Source organism: Bos indicus x Bos taurus, chromosome 17, assembly GCF_003369695.1.
Source record: "Bos indicus x Bos taurus breed Angus x Brahman F1 hybrid chromosome 17, Bos_hybrid_MaternalHap_v2.0, whole genome shotgun sequence".
In the NCBI taxonomy this organism is placed as follows: domain Eukaryota; kingdom Metazoa; phylum Chordata; class Mammalia; order Artiodactyla; family Bovidae; genus Bos; species Bos indicus x Bos taurus.
Genome location: NC_040092.1, coordinates 21,041,605 through 21,067,228, shown reverse-complemented (window position 1 = coordinate 21,067,228; position 25,624 = coordinate 21,041,605). Strand labels below are relative to the sequence as shown.

General features: G+C 43.7%; 2 protein-coding genes across 10 annotated transcripts in view; one reads left to right on the top strand and one right to left on the bottom strand.

Annotated features, from left to right (window-relative positions):
* The window catches only part of ZNF664 (zinc finger protein 664), a 36,460-nt gene extending 25,881 nt beyond the window's left edge, over positions 1-10,579 (bottom strand). For 2 of the 8 annotated variants that reach the window (XM_027567013.1, XM_027567012.1), the window contains exons 1-2: positions 9,462-9,875; positions 9,230-9,366 (exon numbers count right to left, since the gene is read on the bottom strand). In XM_027567013.1, coding sequence (XP_027422814.1) covers positions 9,230-9,366; positions 9,462-9,860 — 536 coding nt within the window. In that variant the 5' untranslated portion in view covers positions 9,861-9,875. Of the gene's footprint in view, positions 1-4,973; positions 5,149-5,935; positions 7,715-9,229; positions 9,367-9,461; positions 9,919-9,963; positions 10,095-10,543 lie in introns of those variants that run through there. The other 6 variants (XM_027567015.1, XM_027567014.1, XR_003515238.1 and 3 more) reach the window with 6 other exon arrangements.
* A 159-nt stretch (positions 10,580-10,738) lies between these two features.
* The window catches only part of CCDC92 (coiled-coil domain containing 92), a 36,038-nt gene continuing 21,152 nt past the window's right edge, over positions 10,739-25,624 (top strand). The window contains exon 1 of one of the 2 annotated variants that reach the window (XM_027567007.1): positions 10,739-10,844. The gene's annotated coding sequence lies outside the window, so the exon portion shown is untranslated. Of the gene's footprint in view, positions 10,845-11,092; positions 11,470-25,624 lie in introns of those variants that run through there. The other variant, XM_027567008.1, reaches the window with a different exon arrangement.

Here is a 25,624-nt window from a genome sequence, read left to right as displayed (position 1 = left end):
CTGGTCCACACACTGTCACCCAGACACAGCTGCTATGCCAGCCGTAAGGGGAGGACACTGTGACTGACTCTCCAACCTCTAGCTATACTTCTGTGCGAGCCTGAATGTTTGTGTCCCCTCAAACTTCAGATATTGAAACCTCAACCCCACTGCAATGGTGTTAGGAGGTGGGGCGCTTAGAAGGTAATTAGCTCATGAGGGTGGAGCCCTCACGATGGGATGCGTGTCCTTATAAAAGAGACCCCAAGAGCTCCCTCGCCCCTCTGCCATGTGAGGACACGTCAAAAAGATGGCATCTATGAACCAGGAGGCAGAACCTCACAAAATATATATGAAAGTCACTCAGTCATGTCCAGCTCTTTGCAACCCCATGGACTATATGGTCCATGGAATTCTCCAGCCCAGAATACTGGAGTGGGTAGCCTTTCCCTTCTCCAGGGGATCTTCCCAACCCAGAGATTGAACCCAGGTCTCCCACACTGCAGGCAGATTCTTTACCAGCTGAGCCACCAGGGAAGCCCAAGAATACTGGAGTGGGTAGCCTTTCCCTTCTCCAGGGAATCTTCCCAACCCAGAGATTGAACCCAGGTCTCTCACATTGCAGGCAGGTTCTTTACCAGCTGAGCCACCAGGGAAGCCCAAGAATACTGGAGTGGGTAGCCTATCCCTTCTCCAGCAGATCTTCCCAACCAAGGGATTGAACCAGGGTCTCCTGGATTGCAGGCAGATTCTTTACCAGCTGAGCTACCAGGCAGGACCTCATCAAACACTAAATCTACCAGCTCCTTGATCTTGGATTTCCCAGCCTCCAGAACCATGAGAAGTAAATTGCTGCTGGAGCCACCTGGTCTGTGATATTTTGTCCCACCAGTCTACATGGACTAGCACAACTTCCAGTGGCCAGGTGAGCACTTGCAGATGGATACAGACTTGGCACCACTCTGTGTCCTGGCCTACCTCTGTGTGGAACGGACCAGTATGGAAACATCAGTAGAAATCACTCCAATTATTCAGCCATAACTCTCAACAAGATAACTGACTATAGCACCATCACCTGCTCAGAGAGAGTCTAGAGCAAAAGGCAATCACAGTATTACTCAAAGTCAGGGTCATGCAGTCTTAAATAACTCCAATAACTCCATATGGAAGACATCAACAGTCCAGTCTAAGTTAGACAGATACTCCCCAAACTTAAACAATATATAGATGTGTAACTATATTCCAAAAAATAGTTACCACAGAAACAGTTTTTAATAATGGATTTATACAGAGCACTCATTCATAGAGCAAAGTATGTATTTGCAGCATAAAACCAATCTTTGCAAATTCTCTCAGGAAGAACCTACAAGTGACATGTAGCTTCTCTACAGCCCTGTTCTGTACGCACATCCAAAACTCAGTCTGTCATCTCCTCACCAAAGCCAACTCTGTTCTCAGTTGTAGTAAATCGGTCCACTGGTCACTCAATGGCCTAAGCCAGAACCTGGTTACCATCAACCCTCCTCCTGCTCACAAAGTCTATCTTCCCAGTTGCTCCTGAATTTATCCACCCACCTAACCTACACTCAGCTGTCATTCAGGCCACCGTCTTCCCCCAGGACACTACAAAGCCTCCATGCCTGACTTCCTCTAATCCATTATCCACTGTCATGTAATCTTTCTAAAATGCAAAATGGGATGTTCATTATCCTGCTTAAAGCTTTTCAATGGGTTCCATTAATTCTCAGTGTAGTTTTCAAATTTATTCATATGGCTTTTAAACTCTGATCAGTGTGAGCTACTATTTACTTCTCCTGGTTCATCTCTCACCATTGCTCACTCCAATTCTAGTTCCAACCAAACCAAACTTCTTCAGGCTCCCCAGATCTAGTCTGCTCCTAGGCCTCAACCACTACCCCCGTCCCCCGACCATGGTCCTTTTACCTCTGACCCATCACACTTGCTATTCCCTCCATTTACCTTTGGTCTCACCACCAGACATCACTGCCTCTAGAAAGCTTACCCTCACCTCTGGATTCTGCATGACCCCTTCTTTTGTGCTCCCAGAGCCCTTCCAAGTCCTCAACCTCATCTCCACTATCACACTTCTTTGGCTTTGTCCTCCACTAAGCCCCACGCTACGCCACATCCACAGAATCCTGCAGGTCCATGAACACTTGGCAAGGGAGCAAATCTACCTACCCTTGGCATAACCCCGTCAGTCCTCCCACACCGTATGGCCCAAGATACCTTGAGCTCCACTCTGCTGAGTCACTTGCAGGCCCTGAATAATAATCAGGCTCCCCATGCTTCTGCCCCTGGTCCCGTGGCCAAGTCCTACTCACCCTGAGTCGGTAAAAGGCAGCGTGCTTTACAACCCGATGTGTGTGTTAGAAACACAAAGAGTTAACAAGAGTCAAACTAGGAAATCCCAGGGCCCACATTTAAGTTTCTGCGTTTATTCTACAGTTATGAGAAATGAGAACTACTTGTATTCTGCATATTGCTAAGAAGAAAACTTCCCTCCAAAAGCTGAGAGCAACAAATATATCACTCAGAAAACATTCACTTTAGAGGATACTTTAATATATGACAGAAGTATTTTTTAAAGTGTACACATCTATTAACTATGCAGCTAACAAATGTCCTAGATATGATGCACTTTTAAAAAGTAAATGCTCCATTATAAATGAAATAACAAATTATAGATTCAATGACATATACTCCTGGAAAATAAAAAAGTAAAAAACTTAAGTGTTCCAACATCCTACTACCCAAAGTCCACAATTTTTAAGATTTTCATTTAATTTCCTCCAGACATTTTACCATCAGAGGTTTTTGTGGAGGGCTTTTGGGACTTCTGTTTAATAAAAGTTTTAACCACATAACATATGCAATTTTGTACCCTGATTTTCTTCACTTAACACTGTCGTAAGCACTTTAATATGTTTTCTTCATAAATATTTTAATAGCCAATAATGTATTACCCAGTTGATAACTTAACCAGCCTGCAAATGCACCCTTAAAAATAATTCTATAATATGTATCTTTTATACATAAAGCCTCTCTGTACTTAAAAATATTCCTTTGATGGTTTCTAGGTGGTTGCTACATCAATGAATATGATAACTTTTAAGGTCCTTGATACATATAGCCAATGTAACATAAGTGTGTGACATTTTTGCTACACCCAGGTACTAGGTCTTAAAACTTTGTCTAAATTTGGGCCTTTGTTAACTGAGAAATTGTAATATCTTCATTACAGAAGTAAATACTGTTTAAAACCTACAACAATCCAAAAGCATGTAAAATAAATATAAAATCAATCCCAGAAATAAAAATTCAATCTCCCCTATTCTCCTCCCCTCAGAAGAAGTAATCACAATATATTTTCCACATATTTTTCTAGATCTCTATTTTCATTCAGAACACACACACACAACCACACACATTATTATTGTTTTCTATCTTACAAAAAATGGAACTAAACTTGCTCAAAAATATATTCTAGATATCCATCCAGGCTATGTCAATACATACAAATCTGCCTTTCTTTTTAAAAGCTACCTAACATTCCATAGTGTGGAGGCAACAAACTTTTTCTGCATTCATCTTCAGCTTTTCCTCTTTATAAGTGATACTGTGACAGACTTCATTCATACTAACTTTAACCTGTATTCTCTTATTAGAATATCCCCAATTCCCTTAAGTGTATCTGCTGGATGAAAGCATATGGGTGTTTTTAAAATTTTGATAGGTTTAACCAAATTGTCATCGGGAAAGGGCAAACTAATTTCAGTCAATTCTAAAGGAAAGCAACCCTGAATATTCACTGGAAGGACTGATGCTGAAGCTCTAATACTTTGGGCCACCTGATGCGAAGAGCCAACTCATTGGAAAAGACCCTGATGCTGGGAAAGATTGAGGGAAGGAGAAGGGGGCGACAGAGGATGAGATGGTTGGATGGCATCACCGACTCAGTAGACATGAGCTTGAGCAAACTCTGGGAGATGGTGAAGGACAGGGAAGCCTGGCGTGCTGTAGTCCACGGGGTCACAAAGAGTCAGACAAAATTTACCAGCTGAACAACAACAAAGACCGTATCAGGTAGCTTTTCCTCTACATACTTGGAGAGCATTTTAATTTGCCTGAGAGCCATTCCCTCCTCTACAAAATCTCACCGTTTTAATTTCCATTTCCCTAACCACCAGTGAGGCTGAATTTCCTGTCATCGCTTTGACACTTTCATTTCTCTATGAGAACTATTAAATGAGAACTATTCACATCCTCCATTCATTTCTTAACTATGTCAATTCTATTATCCTTTGTTTGTGAAGTCGCTCAGTCATGTCTGACTCTTTGCGACCCCAAGGACTGAAGCCTACCAGGCTCCTCTGTCTCTGACCTGGGATTTTCCAGGCAAGATACTGGAGTGGGTTGCTATTTCCTTCTCCAGGAGATCTTCCTGACCCAGGGATCGAACCCAGGTCTCCCGCATTGTAGGCAGACACTTTACCGTCTGAGCCACCAGGGAAGTGGCTTTTTATTATTTGTTTGTGTATGTTACCAGAACTTTACCCCAAGTCTGTCAACTTATAATGTTTTTACATCACACAGAAATATCAGCTTTGATGATATTCAAACTTATCAGTCTCTTCTTTAGATTTGGGGCCTTAGTCTTACCTATTAATAAACTGCTTACTCTAGAAACTTATTTTCCAACATAATAAATTCTCTTATATTTTCTTCCTATACTTTTACAGGTGTTTTTGTCTTTAAGCTCATTCTTTAATTCAAATAAGTCATTTTGAATAAGGGGAAGTAGAATATTTCTTTCCAAATAGTCATTTATCCCTCTACAATGTATCCAAGATTATATCCAATGTATCCAACTCAAAATACCAACTTTATTAAATAATAAATTCCTCTCTATGTAAATGGGTTACTGGACTCTACTTTGTTCCATGTACCAACCTCTCTATTCTTGTACTCACCATTTACATAACTGTACCATTACAGTATGTTTTGATATCTGGCACAGCAAATCCTTCATCAGTATTTTCCACTTGAAAAATTTCTTGGCCACTCGAGCCTCGACATTTAGTCCTCTGGACAAATTTTAGAAGCAATTTATCAAGTGTCCAAAAGTAAGTCTCACTGGGATTTCAGCTGGAATTACATTGAAGTAACAGTTTAATTTGTTGAGTACTGCAAGCTTTACAAAGATGCCGTCTCTTTCCAAAGCATGTAATGTCTGCCCACTTATTTGGGGTAGCTTTTAAACTCTTCAGGTAAAGGTTTCTAATTTTTTCATAGAGCTTTTGTATGTTTATGTGTTACTCTTAAATGTCTTCTGGTTTTGTTGCTATTGAGAATACAGTCTTACTTTTCTACAGGAATAATTACAAATTACTTATTAGTGAGATTACACATCTTTCTAAATGTCAAACAAATTGTATCTATATCCATTAAACTATTGAGCCACATCCTGCAACCATGTGTGTGGATTTTCATTTTCTCATTGATTTGTGTGAGTTCTTTACATGTTGAAGATATTAACTCTACACTTAGATTTGTCACTACTATTTTTCTACTTTGTGGTTTGGCTTTTGATCCTAGGATTTCGTTTTTCCTTTCTTCTTAAAGATATTTTAAATGTTTATGTAGTCCAATACAGATTTTAACTAATAACAGATTTGAATGTCTTGTGGGTGCCAGGACCTGTACCTCTTTCTCTCTCAACACCTGTACGGTGGTATCATTTTCCTTAAATTCCAGTTCAAGTCTGTCTGATCGCTACACCTGTTCTCTGTTCACCTCAGCGTGCAGAGCTCCTTTTTCCAGATGTTCACCTATTTTTTTAAAGGTTTATTTTAATGTGGGCATTATTTTAAAAGTCTTCATTGAATTTGTTACAGTATTGCTTCTGTTTTATGTTTTTGGCCCTGAGGCATGTGGGATCCTTGACCAGGGATCAAACCCATACCTCCTACATTAGAAGATAAAGTCTTAACCACTGGGCCATCAGCAAAGTCCAGCCCAGATGTTTAATATTTACTTCCATATCTTCTCTGATTTGGAGGGCATTTGTGATGGTTTGTCATTTACTACACTTCCATACACTTTCATCTTTGGGGTGCTGAATAGGTTCCAGTGACCCGTCCAGATACTCTGAAGGTAGTGTGACACTGTTTAAACACAACTGGCTCTACAGTATGTTTAAACAATTAGATAGACCTTGTTCTAGCTCATTACTCACTATTCTGTCCAGTTCACCTGAAAAGGGGGATCTCTATAGCATTTAAACATCACAACCAGGGATATGGCCTATCCTTCAGTTTAAGACATTCTTTCTTATCTTTCAGGGTATTGTTTGGTCTCTTCCAGGCAGGTCAGTCACACTTGTCTTGATGAAGCTGTGTTTACCTGTTTCATGGTTTTTGTTGCATTGTGATCAGAGCCTGCTTTTTTGTTTTTCCATATTAGTTTCTGAAAAAGTTATTATTAGTATTCAGAAAGCTATAAATATTATATACTCACTGTGTGCCCAGTTGCTTTCTCAATTTTTTGTCTAGTATTTTTTTTCTGTTATTCTTTTTTTTCTGGCAAATAGCATTTACAATATTTCCCTTCTTTTCATTTTTAGAACCTCACCTCACTCTTATTTCATGTATTCCTGCTTTGACAAAACTTACCAAAAATATGTTAAATATCCCAAATTTTTACTCTCTCTGATCCTATTCTGTTAAGCATAGTATGAATAATTAGTTTAACATATGTGTTTTGCATAAAAAAGTGCATCTTTATGCCTACTTTTTGAAAATAAAAAATTATTTATTTTTACAGACAAATACCTATTTTGACCTTAGTATAGCTGGTAGTTTGAAGTCAATGTGAACTAAAAGGGAAAGACCATCTCTCTTGACAGACCTCTGACAATCACCTACCTGGCCTTCCCCACTTTCACTCCCCACTCCCACATTCTGCAGGTAGCAGCAGCTGGAGTGGCTGTTTAAAAATGCAAATCTGATTAAGTCATTCCCCTGTTTAAAACCCAACCCTTGTAATGGTTTCCCATTTTACTCGGGATAAAATAAAACATCCTTAACCTGCCCTACAAGACCCGACATGATTTGGTCCCCTGCCTAGCCACACTTGCCCCTCACCCACCATAATGTATCCACAAGTCATTCTTTCAGTTCCCGGAAAGGGCAAAGCTTTCCCCATTCTGGGCCTTCCCACATGCCGTTCCCCTGCCTGGAAAATTATCCCCCATCTCATTCTACACTGACGCCTACTCACCCTTCAGATCTCAGCTCAAAGCTTATTTTTGCAAAAAAGTCTTTCCTGAGTCCTCTCTCTGAAATCTAAAATTTGGTCCCCTTTTTAATACTTTCTCATCGCCAGTGCTAACTCACTTTCATAGCAGACACCGGTTTGTGATTATATGAGCAGCTGCGTGATTGTTTAATTTCTGATCCCTTCTGCCCACATAACGTAAACTAGAACAGAACAGAGGCAAGCTGATTTTGGTGGCCATGCTAGAAACATTCGTATACATTTGAATAAAAGAAAAAAAATACCTACATACCTCTTAATTGTGCCTTTTACATCTTAATATGATAGCCATCACATTACTGAATATGTATGTAAACTGTTAAAACTCTGGTACTGCTGGCAAATTCAGTAAGAATCCATTCTACTCAAAGGACATAAAAACCTGAATCTGTTACTGCTACAGAAAAACACAAACAAATTTACATCACTAGGAAGTTCTGTTTATATATTACGAGTGTTTTATGTAGTGTTCAATTTGCTGATGCTTTATTCACAATCAACTAATTTTTATGCCTTATTTTTCAAAGCATGTAAAGCACTATGAAAAATACGCTTTGTGAAATACTCTTTCAGAAGTCTAAAGAGTACTTGATAAAAATATGACAAAATCAGAAACTAAACAGCATTCAAAGTTGGCTATCTGTAGTATTTTATAATATACATATCTGGCCAAAGAAATAAAAATTGTAGTGCAAATTTAAAAATCCCTTCAGATCACAAAATCAACATTATATACTACTTTATACTCTACAAAGACTTTTACACACATGATATCACTGAACTTGGTAGAGTAAATAGAGCAGATATTATCACTACATATAGAAAAGAAAACTCAGGCTTAGAGTGATTAAATGTCTTCCTCAAGGTCACAGGACTTTAAAACAGGCGTCACAATTAAAACAGGGTCACAATTACAAGAAATGTACCACATGTAAATTTCTGAACCAAAGAGAACGTCCATCATAAACAGTTTCTGTAGTAAGTGTAGATTTGTGCTCCCTTCACTAACACTTCAGTAGAGAACAACAAAAAAAACTATTTTAAATGTAAAGTTAAATCATAAATTGCCATCAGTTCAGGAAATGGCTAAATAAACTATGGTGTCCTCAAACTATGGAACATGATGCAGCAGTTCTGCAAAATGATTGCATGCATCCTATGCTAAAAACGGAAAGCTAGAGTGCACTCATACTTGTTAAAACAGTCGAAGATAATACAAGTATACACTGGCGTAAAAACATTTTTAAAGATCTAGAAGGTTATACACAGTTGTTATCTCTGGGAACAGAGGTCTTGTAGTCAAAGACATTAGCCATCTCTGTGATGTTTTAGTTTTTACAAAGAAAAGGCTTTACTTTGCTGATTTAAAAGTAATTCTTAAGATTTAAACCAATCTGTGGGGTGAACAAGGCCATTTTTCTGGGTCTAAAAAACTGTGCATCTATAAAAGAAGGAGGAACCCCCGCTTAAAAAAAAAATACATATATAGCAACAAAAACAGTTCGATTCTCTTAAAACAATAAACATCACAAAACTTTTCTTTAAAAAAAAAAAAGGCAATAGCTTAGAATTTTTTTTTTTAATATCTAGTCTCCTTTGTTGCAATAAGACAACCAATAAACTATCAACTAGGAGAGTCCGGAACAGGCTCCTCCGGGAGAGATTTAGTTGTTAGAGTTGGGCAAGGAAGGTTTCACAAAGGAGCTGAGTTTTGAGGGAAATGAGAGGTGACTGGGCAGAGAGATGCGGGAAGATTAAGCCAGAGAGGGAAATGCCTGGAAAGTGGATATACTGAGTTAATCAGAAGCAGGGCCCAGGAAGAAAACTGGAGTAAAGTCCTGAAAGAGGAGAAGAGGATTCCTTTGGATGTGGGAGGTTAGAGGGAGCTCGACTGCGCTGCCATCCAGTTTACCTGGGTGAGAATCCGGCCCTTGTTATGGTCAAACAATGGAGGCGTCCAGCGGCAGCAGCGATCTGCGCTGGGTGCCCGGAGGGTTCCTCATCACCTGAGTAGGATGCTCCGCTGGCTCTGCTGGGACGCGAGGCGCTCTTAAAAAAAAAACAAAACACACAACATCACACCATGCAGTCAGGCTTCTCCGCGGCACAGCCCGGCTCCCTTGATCCCACGGCGCGGCCATTACCGCTTCTCCGGGGACCCGCCTGGAAAGGCTCCAAGGCGCGGCTTCACGGGTTTCTAAAGCTGTTTTGCTCCCCCTTCCCTCGGCTCCAACAACAATGGAGCCCGGCTCGGGAGTCTGGCTCCCTTGGGGCCTCCGCCCGGCCTCGCCCCGGTCGCTGCCCCTCCGCCGCCGCGCGCCCTGGCCGCCATCTGTGACCCCCGCTCCCCGGCACTGCGGGCCCACGCCGGCTCGCCGAGGCCCAAAGTCAGGCTGCCCTCCCCCGGGCCGGCCCGGGTGGCCGCCGGGCCGCCAGGCTGCGCGGAGCCACTCTGACCTTTCCCACCCGATGCCCGGGCGCTCACCCCGGCTCCAGGCCCATCCTAAGTGATGGGTTGTTTTTCTTTTCTTTAATCCACTCATTCTCCTTCCGACCCAGTACCCGCTCCCTGGCCACCCCCGCTCGCCCCCACCTTGATCCCGAAAAGAAATAAAGACAGTACAGCCTGGCCACCCCAGAACTCACTCCAAGTGAGGGGTTGAAGCGCCCCAGGCCGCGGACTCCGCGCACCCACCCTCCCTCTCCTCAAGGGACACCTCACAGGTGCGCCTCCGAGCCGCGCGCGCGCGCTCCGCACACCCAGACGCCTCCGGGGGACAGCGCGCGTGCGCACGCACGAGGCCGGCGAGCCCCGGGGGAGCGGGGGCCGCACGCATGCGCGCCGCCCGGCCCTCGCCCCTTCCCCCCCACCCCGGCTCTGCGCCCGCCCCCGTCGGCTGCCCGCGCGCGCCCTCCCCCCTCCCCAGTGTCAGGCCTGTCACGGGTACCCCCCCAACCCTCACCGCCCAGCGCGCGCGCTCCCGCTTGCCCGCCTCGCTCCTCCTCCTCCCCCCCCACCCCACCCGGGCCCGCGTTACCCTGGGCAACCGCAGTGCGGCCGCACCTGAGCTGTGCGCCTGCGTCCCACCGGCCAGACCCTCCCTTCCCCTTGGTCGGTTCCCCAGCCCCGCACAGCTGCGGGAGAGTGGGGGCGGGGCGTCACCCTGTCCCCGCGAAGTGAGTATCGATCGGCCTCCCCCGCCCCTCCCCGCAAACACAGACCCACCGCCGCCGCCGCGCCGGCGCCTCGGCCGCCAGCCGGGTCAGCGCGGCCAGGCCTTCTCGCCGCCCCGGCCCCCCGCTCCCAGCGTGCACCGCGGCGAGCGCTCGGGTGGGAGCCGGCGAGATGCGCTCGGCGGGCGGTGCCCACTGACCTCCCTCGGCGGCCCGGCCAGGGCAGGGCCGGAGCCAGGAGCCAGCCCCGCCCGCCGCCCCGCCCATGGGCCGCCGGCCCCCGCAGCCTCCCGCCCCAAGGATCGCGCCGAGGGGGGGAGCCGCCTGAAGGACCGCGACGGCTGCGCCCGCAGGTGAGGCGGGGCCCGAGGTGTGATCGAGTCCAGCCCCACTCACCTGGCGGTACCTGCAGGGAGGCTCTGCGGGTGCCGGTGGGGGCGGCGGCACCTGTCGCAGCGGGAACTCATTTAGATAATTTTTCAAGCCCTCACTGCAAGGGGAGGGGTCCTTCAGACTCACGGGGTGGGGAAGGGTGTCCCCTTACGGAGACATCTCGGGGGGATGAGGCGGGGGGGTGAGGAACGAATAGGTGGAAAGGAGGGCAAAAGTGAGGCTCGGCGATTCCGCACCAGCTGCTTGCAGGGTCTTCCAGCCCGTTATAGGGAGGGGGTTGCCCTTGCCAGGGCTACAGCCCAGGCTGGGGTGCGAACCCACCGCGCACCCAAGCCAATCCGAAGGGGGAGGAGAGGGCGGTCCAGGAGCCGCTCCTGCCAGCCCCGGGGTGGGATTGTAGGGTGAGGGATCCGCATTGCAGGTGCACTAGGAGCGCCCGAGGGCCTGGCCCTGCTTTGTCTGGGATGCCGTGGGGAGGCGGCCATCCGAATCCACATCGCCTTTTCAAATGCGTTTTACCACCCCGTGGACATTAGAGACCCTCCCAGATAAGTTGCATTGTCTCCTGTCCTGATAACCCTTTACGTAAGTACTCTACCTTTACAGCCCTTTTCTGAAGCTTTGGTGTGAGCTTTAGTTTACCCTAAATAACGATTTGTTTGTGATTCATGAAACTGAGCGGAATGCAAATATGCAGCAGGGCTCCAGGCTCGGCTACAGAGCCGCCGTCTACTACAGCGAGTTACTCTAGTTTATCTAACTTAAGTGTTTTCACGCTGACCTGTATTAATTAGAAGCTTTGGTATTAGGCAGTATGATCTATTTCTATAATGAAATGAAGTGGCCTTAAGAGGAAGTATGATCGCGTTGTTATTTAAGTTGCAGCAATCAGTCTTAATAACAAAATACAAGCCGCCCGACTGTCCTACCGTAATGTATTACCCATTTCCAGAAACCTACCTGTAAGAGTGTTAATGCTAGAATTGCCGTTTTAAGACTTTTACGTCTGAAATGTATTTCAGGAGACTTATTATTGTTTTATTAAATGGGTTTTGTTTTGCACAATCAAGTATTCCCCTGCATTGTCTTGCCATTGAATTGCAAGGAAAATAACGCTAATATTTAACGTGACTTTTACCTCCAAAGATGTTTTGAATTTATTTCTTTTGGCTAAATGTTCATTTTATATGAAATATATTTTGGGAGAAGGTTTTAAGGTTTGTGGTAAATTTATATGTGTGTGTCTTTATACATATGTTTACATGTGCATGACACTACTGGAATACCTTAAGATAAAATAGTTTTTATTATTCCTCTGCATCATGATGTAATTAGTAAATTTAGTTTAGGTATACTTAATTTCTAAAGTACTAGACAGTAATTTGTGTATATGAGATTTTTACTGTAGCATTTGTAGATACAACAGTCTAACAAACAGGTTTCTTGGCAATTAGATATTTTTATTGTTGATTCTTTTCAAAAAGAACAAATTAATCCTTTTACTTATGGCAGAAAATCATTCTTGTGGGTGCATAACTTTCATCTGTCATTCATTGGATAAATTCATTTTAGCATCATTACTTAATTGACAGTGCATTTGCGGCAATACTGATGTTAACAGCGTCAAGACTTTTAAGACATACTTAGTTTTATATTTATTTATCATTTTCTCATATGGCAAGAAAAGAAGAAGCCTTTTTTCTTTTATCTGGAACAAGGTCAGCCATAAAAAGTCCTTAAGACATAGTGGACACACTGTATTTGTTAACCGAGATTAATTCTATCTACTAGATTGGGTATCCTTAAAGGGCAGAAACTAGGCGCCTTTATATGCTTCACTCACCAAGTGTGCAATAAATGTTTGACTCAGATTAACCATTCCAGACTAGTTAGGTAGGTGCTAGCTTAATGACACCAATTTTCACATCTCCAGCTTTGGTGTTTAAACCAGCAGAAATGTTGGGCAGAGGAGTGAACGTGTCCTATTTGTCTTCAGATATTCAAGGTCTGTCAGCAGCAGAGGGATTTTGTGTATTCTAGAGTATTTCCATGAGTTCCAACAAAGGCAAGTAGTACTTGCAGAAAGACAGACTTCACTTTGACATAAAAAGCACAAGTTGCTTATGATTAGAACATCCAGTGGCAAGAAAGGACTGCTCTTTCCCTGCAGAGTTTCTGAATAATCTGGTCTCCTGCTGGGCAGGAATGGCTGCTAGGAGGTACCCCCATTGGCCTGAGAGAGGTCTTCTGAGGGGGGCTGAGGGACTGCAATGGCAGTCTGATTGGAGGGCATTGTGGTGTCTTTTTGTTTCTTACTCTGACTTCTGCAGTTTGGGCATAACAACACCCTAGACACCTACTTCCCTCCTCGGAAGATTGTTACCAGGGCAGAGGCCTACCTGATACCAGAGATGATTCTAAGCCTACTTTCTTTGCATTTGTGTGGGACTTTATAGGTAATAAAGCACTCTCACATCCCGTGTCTTTTTAAAAGACTCTTCTTAATTATGCATGATTTTTTATCTTAGCTTTTATTTTCTATAATAAACATTTAATCAAGAGGAAAATTATCCTTTTCTAGGAAGACAAGCAGGAGAGGCTTTTTTTTTTTTTTTTTTTTAATGGAATGATGTCAGTCATTCTTTCAAGAGTCAGCAGGTTGTGAAGGTGAATAGATTTTTTTTTCTTAGCTGAAATTATTTTTTGAAAGATACTGGTTAAGGGCTGACTCTTGTGCTTGTGCTGCATTTTGGTTTGTTTACTTCATTACTCAAACATGACTCAAATTTCACAGCCAGAAGTTCAGTCATATCCACTGACAGTTAAGTTGCACTGGACTTTTTTCCATATGTCTGGCCCATACATGCTGGCAGGTAAAACACAGCTGAGAAGCAGAACCACAGTGGTCCAAAAAAATGAGGCGACTTGGAGTTTGTGTTTGAAGAAGGAAAAGATGCGTCCCCTTTGTACTAAGCCCAAACCTAGGAATGATAATTTGTCAATGATTAGAACGATGCTCTGGCCGTTACGACAAAGATGAGGCTATTCACTGTCAATCACAGTACTCGTATTAAGTGGATCAGTGGGGTTAGGACTCTGTCTGTGGCCCAGGAGCAGAGCTAGAGCTTCCTGTGGACAGTAGAGAACCCAATAAATACTGTCTGCACAAGGATTTAAGTGGAACATGATGATAATGAGGCCAATTGAGTTAGACCAGATTGTGAGCTCTTCAATTTAGGAAGAAGTTAGAGGGGGAAAAAACAGCTCTGAATTAATGTATATGTGTAATTAATTTTTTAAAAAAACCTTTAGAAAAACAGTTCCTCTCTTTTGTTCTTTAGCAGATGAGTTTGTCCCATGCTTTTGTGCCTGTTATCCACCAGCTGGATTTGGGTGTGACTATTTAAATAACATAAAGATTTTAAAAATTTGCTTGAACCAGACATGCACTGTTCATTTATACTTTATGCATGAAAGGAAAAGAGAATACCAAGTTCTTCTGGCCAACCAAAAAATCAAATAAGGACACCTTACGAGTATTGATTTATTCCTTGAGGAGAAAAAAAAATTGCAGATGCTGTTTTAAATATTATGATCAGGACAACAAATTATCAAGTAAGGCAACCAGTTAGAAAGCAGCCTTTTTGTAGGTGAAAGGTTACATTTTACAGAACCTCGCCATAATCTCTGAAGGCATCTCACAGATGTCTTAAAAGACCCCTTTGTTAATTAGAAAACCAGAGTTTATGTTTTTACATGAGTTTCCACACTGGGGAGCAGACAAATTAATACTTTTATGATTATCCCTGTATACCACTTTATCAGAAATAACTGTTTGAAGCAAGAATTCTCTACTCTGGGCCTGTAAGGGAAGAGGGAAAAAGTGTTGTCCTTTTTTTGAGATCCTTCCTACTAGCTAATTCTCAGGAGTGAGCAGTGCAATTCCATCAACTAACAAACAAGAACAAGCCTGAGATGCTAAAAGCTACAATAAAGAAAAGGAAATAGAAGAATGCTTTTAATAATGGAATTCTAGGCATACAATATTCTGCTGCTACAATCTTTCTCTTTGTTGCCTCTTTGACAACACTTAAGATGTTACAGTTAGACCCATGTAAGATCCATGACCCTTTGCTCTTCAGAGTTCCTTCCCACCCTGTTTCTAAATGCAGGCTGAACCCCTGTTATTTACTACATAGGTAAGAGGATTTATGAGGCATTTCTTTTTTATTTGTTTAGCTGCACTGCGTCTTAGTTTCTGCACGTGGGATCTAGGTTCCCCGACCAGAGATCAAACTTGGGCCCCCTGCATTGGGAGTCTTGGCCACTGGACCACCAGGAAAGTCCATCTGAGGCATTTCATATGTGACATTGCTGCCACATATTAATAATTTCCAGGATTATTACAGTACTGATTTTCTTAAAGTCACACAGTCCACCTGGAAATGAGTGACACGACAGTCTGAAAGGGCCACCTCTAGTGTAACCTCACTGTGAAACACAACACTGGCTCCCCGAGGTGCAGGTCCATTCCTGTCATGGCTTAATCATCCAGAGGCTGCCATATGTTTCTAATGGTTTCCAATGTAATTTCTCTTACAATGACGAGTGTATGCGATGAGGTTCCTGCCACACTCCAGACATCGAAGGAGCCCGTTTCTCCAACTATCACAAGCATCAACTCAGGTAAAGGACACTGGTGTCACGTCTCCCTCAGTGGCTGTGGCATGTAGGAATAGATCCAGTTTTTAGAAATATCTGTCTTGCTTGATGAGAAAGATGAAGAAGGGCTTTGCTATTTTTTAAATTTTCTATTCTGGGAATATAGCAGAAGTTATTAGGCAGAGCCTGTCCTTTTCAAGGAGGGGTCAATCCTTGTCTTCGATAGTGAGTCATCTTTATCTTTTGGTTGAATCATGGTGAGCAGACTAGAAAATCCCTGGGGAACAGAGCAGCAGCTTTCAGCCATTGAGATACTTGCTCACTGACATGTCCTATTGCACTGGATGGGGGTAGGGCTGGGGGAGGCAGGTAGGACATAGTCTTTGATGTCAGGGGAAAAAGATATGTCATCCTTCTCGGCCTCTGAATTGTGTGACGGGTTTCAAGTGAGGAATTCATTTCCATCAAGAAAGTGTTGGAGTCAGTTTTCAACAGAAAGTGATTTCTCAGTATAGTGAGGTTGTGGTATTAGGACCTGGTTCAGAGATGAGCAAAGTGCAACATTCCTGTCTGAGGCCAAAGACATGGGGTTTTTGTGGGGGTGGCAGGGTGGGGGGGGTAGAATTTAAATTGGAATAAATATGGCCAGAGGTGAGACCTTCCAGAAGACAGGTTGCGCATGCTGTGTGTTCAGCGGTGTGCTTGTGTCTTGTTCAGTTGTAGAATGGAACTCAGCAGTTTGATGCTCATTGACTAAGCCTGGAACGAACAGCGCCTTGACTTCTACCCGCCAGCAGGCTATGGGCACAGTAGAGGGCCTTCCCATGTAGGCCCAGAGGCCCGTAGGACCTTCCTGGGTGGCTTTTCATCTTGAGTCTGAAACTCAAGTGGGAAGCAGATTATCCATCTCTGAACCTCAAAGGAAAACCAAGTGAAGTTAGGAGTTGTTAAGCAGCTGGGGCAAGTTTCTTTGCACCAGAGATGCTGTGAGGCCTTGGTACATGAGTATTAGTGGCCCACAGGAGTATAAATCCTTGTGGGAAGGTTGAACTGTTCAGCAGTGTGAACTGTTGAGCCCTAAAGTGAACCTCATCACCCAGGCTTCTTAGCCTGAATGAAATGCTTCGATGCCCTTTATCAGGACTGCCCAGTGACAGAGCACAACTTCATCTAGCACATTAAAATTCTACCTTTAGAAGTCTCATAAGGGACTTTGCTGGTGGTCCAGTGGTTAAGACTTTGCCTTCCAATGCAGGGGCTGCTGTTTCTATCCCTGGTCAGGAATCTAAGATCCCACGTGTCTCAGGGCAAAAAACCAAAATGCAAAACAGAAGCAATATTGTAACAAATTCAATAAAGATTTTAAAAAATGGTCCACATTAAAAGAGGAAAATCTTAGAAAAAAGAAGTCTTATAAGCCTACTGAGTTTTTTAGACGAAGGTCCCAGTTTTTTGTCTGTTAAAGCTCTCCTGTTCACAGTCTGTAAGTAGGGCACCTGGCTGCTTCCGTCCAGTTCTGAAAAATCCTGCCAGGTTTCCTTTTTTTTTTTTTTTTCCTACAATTCCATTGTGACAGTTAACTGCCTCTTCTGATTCTGAATGATACAGTGAATGTGAAGGGCCTTACAGCTTTATTTACAGTCCAACCTGTAAATCATAGACTCCTGTTATAAGTATAGACACATTTAAAGTGCTAAATCCAGAAGTAAAATATTTTAGCAGTCTTTTTGATGGTCATTGTGTCAGCCCTTTGTACATGGGTACCCTCTACATCTGGTGAAATTACTAAGTGGTGACATGAAAATCATGTTCCTTGTTTGAATCAGACAAATTTGAATATATTTACAAATCCCACCCCTCTAAAGGGGAGAGAGCTAAGCCACTCTCTTGGTCTACCTGCCCCTGCCCTCCTGCCCATGTGAGCGTGACACATAATGTAGCTCATACAGTGCTGTTGAACTGCTGAAATTGGAACATACCACTCCTGCTGAAGGCCAGGGGCACAGGAGCAAGATGAGAAAAATCCTTAGGAGCTGCCAAGGTGCTGCCTGGGGAAGGCCAAAATGACTAGTTACAGGGGCCCCTGACAGCTTCCAAAGGCCCTTGCACCACGGGTTACGAGATCAGGGGCAAGTACAGCATGATGAAGAGCTGCCAAAAAGGACCAGTCAGGGACTTCCCTGGTGGTCCAGTGGTTAAGAATCCGCCTTCCAATGCAGGGGACTCAGGTTGATCCCTGGTCCGGGAACTAAGATCCCTCATGCCGCAGGGCAACTAAGCCTGCTCTCCACAACAAAAACCCAGTGAAGCCAGAAAACAAGAACAAAGGAGGGACTGAGGGACTGGTCAGTCCATAAAGGATGCCTGGCCAAAGACAGCCTTGACCATGTTATGCATCTAAGGGAGAATGTTTCTAAAATGGCCCCAACATAGGGTAACATGAAGACCATTAGAAATGTGAGTTCCTCCCCGAGTGAGGCACCCTCACTATTTTCACAATTGACCACAGTCAGAAGGAGAATCAGAAAAAAAAAGAGTAAGAAGGAAAAGCAGAATCACATGTTGCAGTGAGGGCAATACGTCTTGTCTGTGGACAGACCATGCAGGGGCAAAACGAAGACAGAGCCTCCTTTGTTGGAACCGTCTGCCTTCCAGGGACTAGTGTTCTTTTCTGGGAGCTACTAGTCTCTCCTCAATTATACACAAGTTATTACTGATGTACTTTACTATACCTTGATGCACCCATACATACACACACGTGGTTGAAACAGTATATTTAAATGACCATGTATTATTTAGAGATTTTACGTTGTAGTTTTCATATCAGAAGCCAATTATATATAAATTGACTTTACTGTCTTAATTTGGGCTTTAAAAATAAGTGTTCAAAAATATCTAGCATGTGTATACTTACAGCTGATTCACATTGTTGTATGGCAGAAACCAATGCAACATTGTAAAGCAATTATCCTCGAATTTGAAGAATAAAATTTAACCCCCCCAAAAAGTAACAACAACAATTATGGAGCAGATGGTTCGCAGGAATTCTGAGATGATAAGGTGTGTTTCCCCTATTTTAATTTCTTTACAAATCTTGAGGTAAAAAGTTAGCTAACTGCTTCAACCATCAGTCCAAAGAGAATTAGGGATTTTAGAAAATAAATATTACTATAAGTTGCATTAAAGGATAATGCGATTGTTGATACTAAGAATTTGTCAGATAAGTATGGCGTCTTAAAACATTACTCAAAAAAAAACATTACTCAGCTAATGGAAGTAGCACAGTTTTATAGGTTAACACAATGTAATATTGTCAGAGAGTTTTTAAGAGCAAATGATAGAGATAACAGTTCCGTACATTATAGCTCATTTTACTTGTATGCTCATGTTTAGATTTATCTACTCTTAAATAATGGTCGGTAAGGAATTTAGTAACTTCAGATTAATGTAGCCTGTTGGCAGAAATCCCGCTTTTTTGGTATGAAGTGATAATGTGTAGGATCATCTGTCCCTCCCCCCTCAGGAATGTAAGCTCCAGTGGTGGCCAGGTTCGCATCTGTTTTACTTGTTGGCGTTTCTCAGCCGTCCTCCGAGAGGTGCCTCACTCAGAGAGATGCTCAGAGAAAGGTGGTTTCTCCACTGAAAGACTGCACAGTGATACTTTATATCCCCCAACAGAGGGAAACAGATCCTTCATTTACATCCCCAAAGTCACTGAACAATGTATGAAAGGGTTTGCCTCAAGAGTATTTTAATAATTCTTCATGCATCTTCTGTGTTCTGTTGGAATACTTCCTGTACTTAATACAGAAGCTTTTTAAAGAAGATAAGTAGCTTTTCAGTTTGCACCTGTATCTTATTTCTAAACTGGGATTTTATAACCTGAGTAATCGTACTTTGGAACCGACCTTTTTAAAGTAGACCATTTTTAAAATTACCAGCTCAATACATTTCTTTAATTTCTCCAGTATATTTGTGTAAATTACAAAGTTTAAATTATGGCCCTTTTTTGTAAACAGGGTTTCCTGGTGGCCATGAAGCCTGTAGTTTCATTTCTCCCAGCCTGGAAATCTTTTCTAAAAGTGCCACCACATGTAAAAGATTAAGAGTTTGGATATGGTTTCATAAATTTCTTAGGAGTCTTTAGAACCCTCATAAGATATATGCAAGTATTTAGTGGTCTTCTGGGCTTGGGGATGCGGTTTCAATTCCTGGAGCGGGACAATCCCCTGGAGAAGAAAACAGCAAGCCACTCCAGTATTCTGGAGAATCCCATGGACAGAGGAGCCTGGTGGGCTACAGTCCATGGGGTTGCAAAGAGACACAACTTAGTGGCTAAAAACAGTAACAAAAAGTGGTCTCCTTTAAAACAGGAATTCCTTTGCATTCAAGAAACATTAAAGCCTCTAAATATCAACATTTCCTAGGGGTGCCCTGAATGTTTAGATCAAAGTACCCCTGTTGAAAGTGTATATTGAGTCAATTTGGATATATCCATTTAACGTCTGCAGAAATATGCAGCTGTATCACTGTAAATTTGGAGTCCCCTTTGGGGGGGGTTCCAGAATTATCTTACATTCACCCTCCCCATTTCCCAGTTCACTGAAGCATTCAAACAGGAAAAACAAAATCTCAAACTGTTCCAATAGTGGGAAGAAAATGATTGTATTCTTATGCAAATTTTACATACAGCTCCTTTCTTCTGAGCAAAAGGAAAAAAAAAAAAGGAAATGCATATATCCTGATGCAGAACAGTGAGGTGTGTAACACAGTGCCTTGCTACACACCTGCCTCACCAAGAGTTGAAGGTGTGGAGAAACCCTCTCAGACAGGCAGCCTGGTGGTCTCTCACTGACGGTTGCCTCTCCTCCCAGGTCAGGAGCCCTTTGTTATAGGAAGGAGGCTGCATGGCTGGGACTGTCCCTCCTGAGTGCTGCATCACCCACAGTTTACTAGCAATCCCAGAACCCCAAGGAGAGCAGGATAAACCTCAAGTTAGGAGGGGGAAAAGGCCCGCCTCGGATTAGACTGCCTCCAACCCAGTGCTGTGACCTTTGGGGCAAGAGCATTCTGCCTTGAGGGGGGACATCCTGTGTGTCATAGGCTGTTTAGTGGTACCCCAACCTCTACCCACCAGATGCCGGAAGCGCCCCTTTCCCGGCCATGACGGCCCACAAGGTCTCCAGACCTGGCCAGTCTCCCTTGGGAACACCACTGCCTGACTTGGTCAGACTCAAAAATGGGGTTCACCAGGAGGATGCTCGCCCTCAAATTCTGATTGCCCTCACGTGTCTCAAGTCATAAAATTTACATGCCTATTCTGTGTATTTTTTGGACCAAAATGACCAATAGTATCTTGCCTCAGCTGTAAAATAGTGACTGTGTAGGTTCTCTGAGGAAGAAGACAATCTTCCATACAGGGTGTTCCAAACAGGTCAGTCAGGCTGCAGAAGCAGACCAGCAAGACCCAAGGGGTGTTACTTTCAGCGCTCTTGGCTGGATTATTTGTCTCAGGATTATTTGTCTCCTCTCAGGAGGAAGGAGTCCCGTCCTCCTCTCTCTCCCCTCCCCAGGCTGGTTAGCCATCCAATTGTTGATCTGAACAGGCAGACTCAATCTCCATCTGAATAAAGAAAGTGTTAGAATCTACACTTAATTCAACCTTTTCTATGAATCGAGAAATCCCAAGCCCCTCATCTAACCAATCAGGAAACCCTAAAATGTCAGTAAAACAGAGATAATGATTTAAATTGTATTACTAAGATGATAAATTATCAAGTAAGGCAAACAATTAGAAAAGCAAACTTTTAGAAATTAGGAGTTATATTTTAAGTGAGTCAGTAACAGTCTCGGAAGTCCAGATGTCTTAAAACACTTGTTTGATAATAAACCAAAGTAGTATACACCTTTACACACATTTCCACACTGAAGAGCAGAGTAAGCTTGTGGTTCCTTAATAGAACTAGCTTCTTAGTCCAGAATAGTCCAGAATTTTCTGCAGCCTTAGGAGCAAAGAAACATGCTTTTTTCATGAGCATCAAGAAAAAGCACTGGGGACTTTCCTGTGGTCCATGGTTTAGATTTCACCTTCCAATGCAAGGGATGTGAGTTCAATCCCTAGTCAGGGAGCTAAGACCCCATATGTCTGGCAGCCAGAAAAACCAAAAGGTAAGACAGGAGCAATATTGTAACAAATTCAACAAAGACTTTTAAAAAATGGTCCATCCAAAAAACTCCTAAAAAAAAAAAAAAAATCAACACTAGTATTCTCCTGGTTAGCCCAAGCCAAAAAAGAGTTAAAAAAAAAAAAAAAGAGTAGACTAGAGAAGCTTAAAACATAGGAAAAGGAAAGAGCAGAAGAGTTTTAACAAGCGGAATATGGGGCAAAGGATGTTCTGCCCCCATAGGGCATGCTTCACCTTCACGTGCCAAGAACCTAGGAGTTCACAGCTAAGGGTGTGGCTGTGGAGTCAGAGGGATGAAGCCGCACCCAGCCCCTGGCTAGTAGTGACTTTCAGTTCAGTTCAGTCGCTCAGTCGTGTCCGACTCTTTGCAACCCCATGAATCGCAGCACGCCAGGCCTCCCTGTCCATCACCAACTCCTGGAGTTCACCCAGACTCTCGTCCATTGAGTCAGTGATGCCATCCAGCCATCTCATCCTCTGTCGTCCCCTTCTCCTCCTGCCCCCAATCCCTCCCAGCATCAGAGTCTTTTTCAATGAGTTAACTCTTCGCATCAGGTGGCCAAAGTATTGGAGTTTCAGCTTTAGCATCATTCCTTCCAAAGAAATCCCAGGGCTGATCTCCTTCAGAATGGACTGGTTGGATCTCCTGGCAGTCCAAGGGACTCTCAAGAGTCTTCTCCAACACCACAGTTCAAAAGCATCAGTTATTCGGCCCTCAGCCTTCTTCACAGTCCAACTCTCACATCCATACATGACCACAGGAAAAACCATAGCCTTGACTAGACGGACCTTTGTTGGCAAAGTAATGTCTCTGCTTTTGAATATGCTGTCTAGGTTGGTCATAACTTTCCTTCCAAGGAGTAAGCGTCTTTTAATTTCGTGGCTGCAATCACCATCTGCAGTGATTTGGGAGCCCCCAAAAATAAAGTCTGACACTATTTCCACTGTTTCCCCATCTATTTCCCATGAAGTGATGGCACCGGATGCCATGATCTTCGTTTTCTGAATGTTGAGCTTTAAGCCAACTTTTGCACTCTCCACTTTCACTTTCATTAAGAGGCTTTTTAGTTCCTCTTCACTTTCTGCCATAAGGGTGGTATCATCTGCATATCTGAGGTGATTGATATTTCTCCCTGCAATCTTGATTCCAGCTAGTGTTTCTTCCAGTCCAGCATTTCTCATGATGTACTCTGCATACAAGTTAAATAAGCAGGGTGACAATATACAGCCTTGACGGACTCCTTTTCCTCTTTGGAACCAGTCTGTTGTTCCATGTCCAGTTCTAACTGTTGCTTCCTGACCTGCATACAAATTTTTCAATAGGCAGATCAGGTGGTCTGGTATTCCCATCTCTTTCAGAATTTTCCACAGTTGGAACTCATTTAACCCCTTCGGCTTGTTTGCTAGCCCTGTGAGATAGGAGGTGGCTTTCTAATCCTCAGAATGTTTGTAACACTCAGGGTAGCTCAGCGCCTGGAATGTGAGCCTTTGGTACAAGGTGGTTCTACCGCTGGCCTTGTTCACCCTGAGTCCCTGGCGCCTCAGGCTGAGTGGCTGCTGCCCTTCCCGGCCCCTCCCTTCCCCACTGCATCATCCCCGCCAGATTCAATTCCCTCTGGTAGCACTTTGGCTCTAATGGGTAAAAACTCAACTTTCCGCCCATTTCCTCTCTCTTCCAGCTCAGCTTTTCTGAGCGACTTTTAATAAGCAGCTCAAATCCAGCCCTCACTTTTCTACCTGACTTTTATTTTTCACCACTCGCCGGAATGCTTTTTCCATGTGGGACAGTATAGTGGTCTCTCTGTGACTCTCAAAACTTCATTGTCAGCTCCTCCTGTGTAAACCCTGCCCATCCTTGAGGGTCAGCTTCAGTCCCGGCCTCTTGAGACCACCTAGGTCAGTGCAGCCTTAGCTACTTGATGTTTCTCAGGCAGCTCCACGTGCCCAGTGATTTGTAAGGTACCAGGAACACTAAAATGACTGGGATGTGGCCCCCGCCTGTCTGGGATTCACAGATCCTCATACGGTAAACAGGCAGGTAAATGAGAAAGAGCTCCAGGTACTGTGCTGGGTTACCTTCCCCTGGTCTGACTGGGCGTCCTCACAAGGATTGAATTATACTTTGTTTTCTTTGTACTCTGGCGGCTGAGCCTCACATCCCCAGTAAGCTGTAGGCACAGGATGAGTACACAGTGAGCACTTGAGAACAGATGCTGGCTTGACCTTTAACCTCAATGCATATATAAAAGGAAGCATGGTTGCTCAGCCTGTTGTAATGGGCCTCCTAAACTTCAAAATAAAAATTAGAAGACAAAATTGAGAGGACTTCTCTGGTGGTCCAGTGGTTAAGAATCTGCCTTGCAATGCAGGGGATGCGGGTTCAATCCCTGGTCGGGGAGCTAATACCACATGCCTTGGAGCAACTAAGCTCATGAGCTACTACTGGTGAGTCCGCGTGCAGCAACAAAAAGCCCCACCTGATGCAGCGAACATCCCATGTGCCACAACTAAGACCCAAGGCAGCCAATTAAATAAAGTGAACTTCCATAATACTGAATTATTTAAAAAAAAAAAGCTGATAATGATGTTAAGCTCCTGGCCATCACCATAAACCTCTTGGTGACTCAAATGGTTTCTAGGCCTGCAGAATTCATGGAACGGTGTATTTTTCAATTAGGAATTTATAAAATGAAAATAAAGACTCACCCTCTGAACCAAATAAACTTAGCCTTATGGAAAAGTCACCGCGTTCTCCGTTTTCTCTCGTTCCATCATGGACCAGAAAAACCATCATCAAAACTTGGCACGAGCATTTCCTGAATTCCTGAGTTTCTGCCTCCACTGGAGAGGTGAGAAAGTACGAAGCCAGCTCAGTTCCCACGGGTAGAGCCACCTTTCGGGTTTGGCACTGTGCCCGTGTCAGTGCTGGGGAACACACACAGTCGGCCCCTAAGAGAACTAACTGTCCAGGTGTCAGTAAGCTGTACTCAGTGGGATCCTGTATGTCACAGGCTCTGCAGAGCATCCTCAACAAGCCCCCCTTCCCCTCCCACTGAAATTAAACTATATTTCCTTTGTACGTGGCTTGAGAGTTTTCAGGCATTTTTATTTGTAAACTTCCCAGAGGCCTGCGTGAACTAGCACTGCCTCCTCCTCTGCCTTATCCCCATGCCCAACAAGGTAATACTGATATTTCCAAGTCGTCTCATGTCGCTAATACAATATTCACTACCTAATGTGGTGGGGCGGAGAAGGCAATGGCACCCCACTCCAGTACTCTTGCCTGGAAAATCCCATGGACAGAGGAGCCTGGTAGGCTGTAGTCCATGGGGTCGCGAAGAGTCAGACATGACTGAGCGACTTATTTTTCACTTTCATGCATTGGAGAACGAAATGGCAACCCATTCCAGTATTCTTGCCTGGAAAATCCCAGGGACGGTGGAGCCTGGTGGACTGCCATCTGTGGGGTCGCACAGAGTTGGACACGATTGAAGCGACTTAGCAGCAGCAGCAGCAGCAGCAGCAGTGTGGCAGGGGGTGGAGGGGAGTCAGACCAGAGATTGAAATTACCACTAATCCTCAACTAGGGAGAACCCTTTCTTATTGAAGGGCCAGCTCAGATTACTAGAGGGAGGCATTCCATGCTCTAAATGCTAGTATTATAACAGAGGACAGAGAGAAAGCCCTGTTCTCATGGGGCTTGTATTCTAGTCCTGTAAGAAAGATCAATAAATGACCTAGTTTTAGATAGTGTTAAGTGCTATAAAGACTCAAGATGGGATGGGATGATGATAATGACAAAATAAGATAGTTGGCACTTCCCTGTCAGTCCAGTGGTTAAGACTCCACGCTTCTGCTTCAGGGGGTGTAGGTTCAATCCCTGGTCAGGGAAC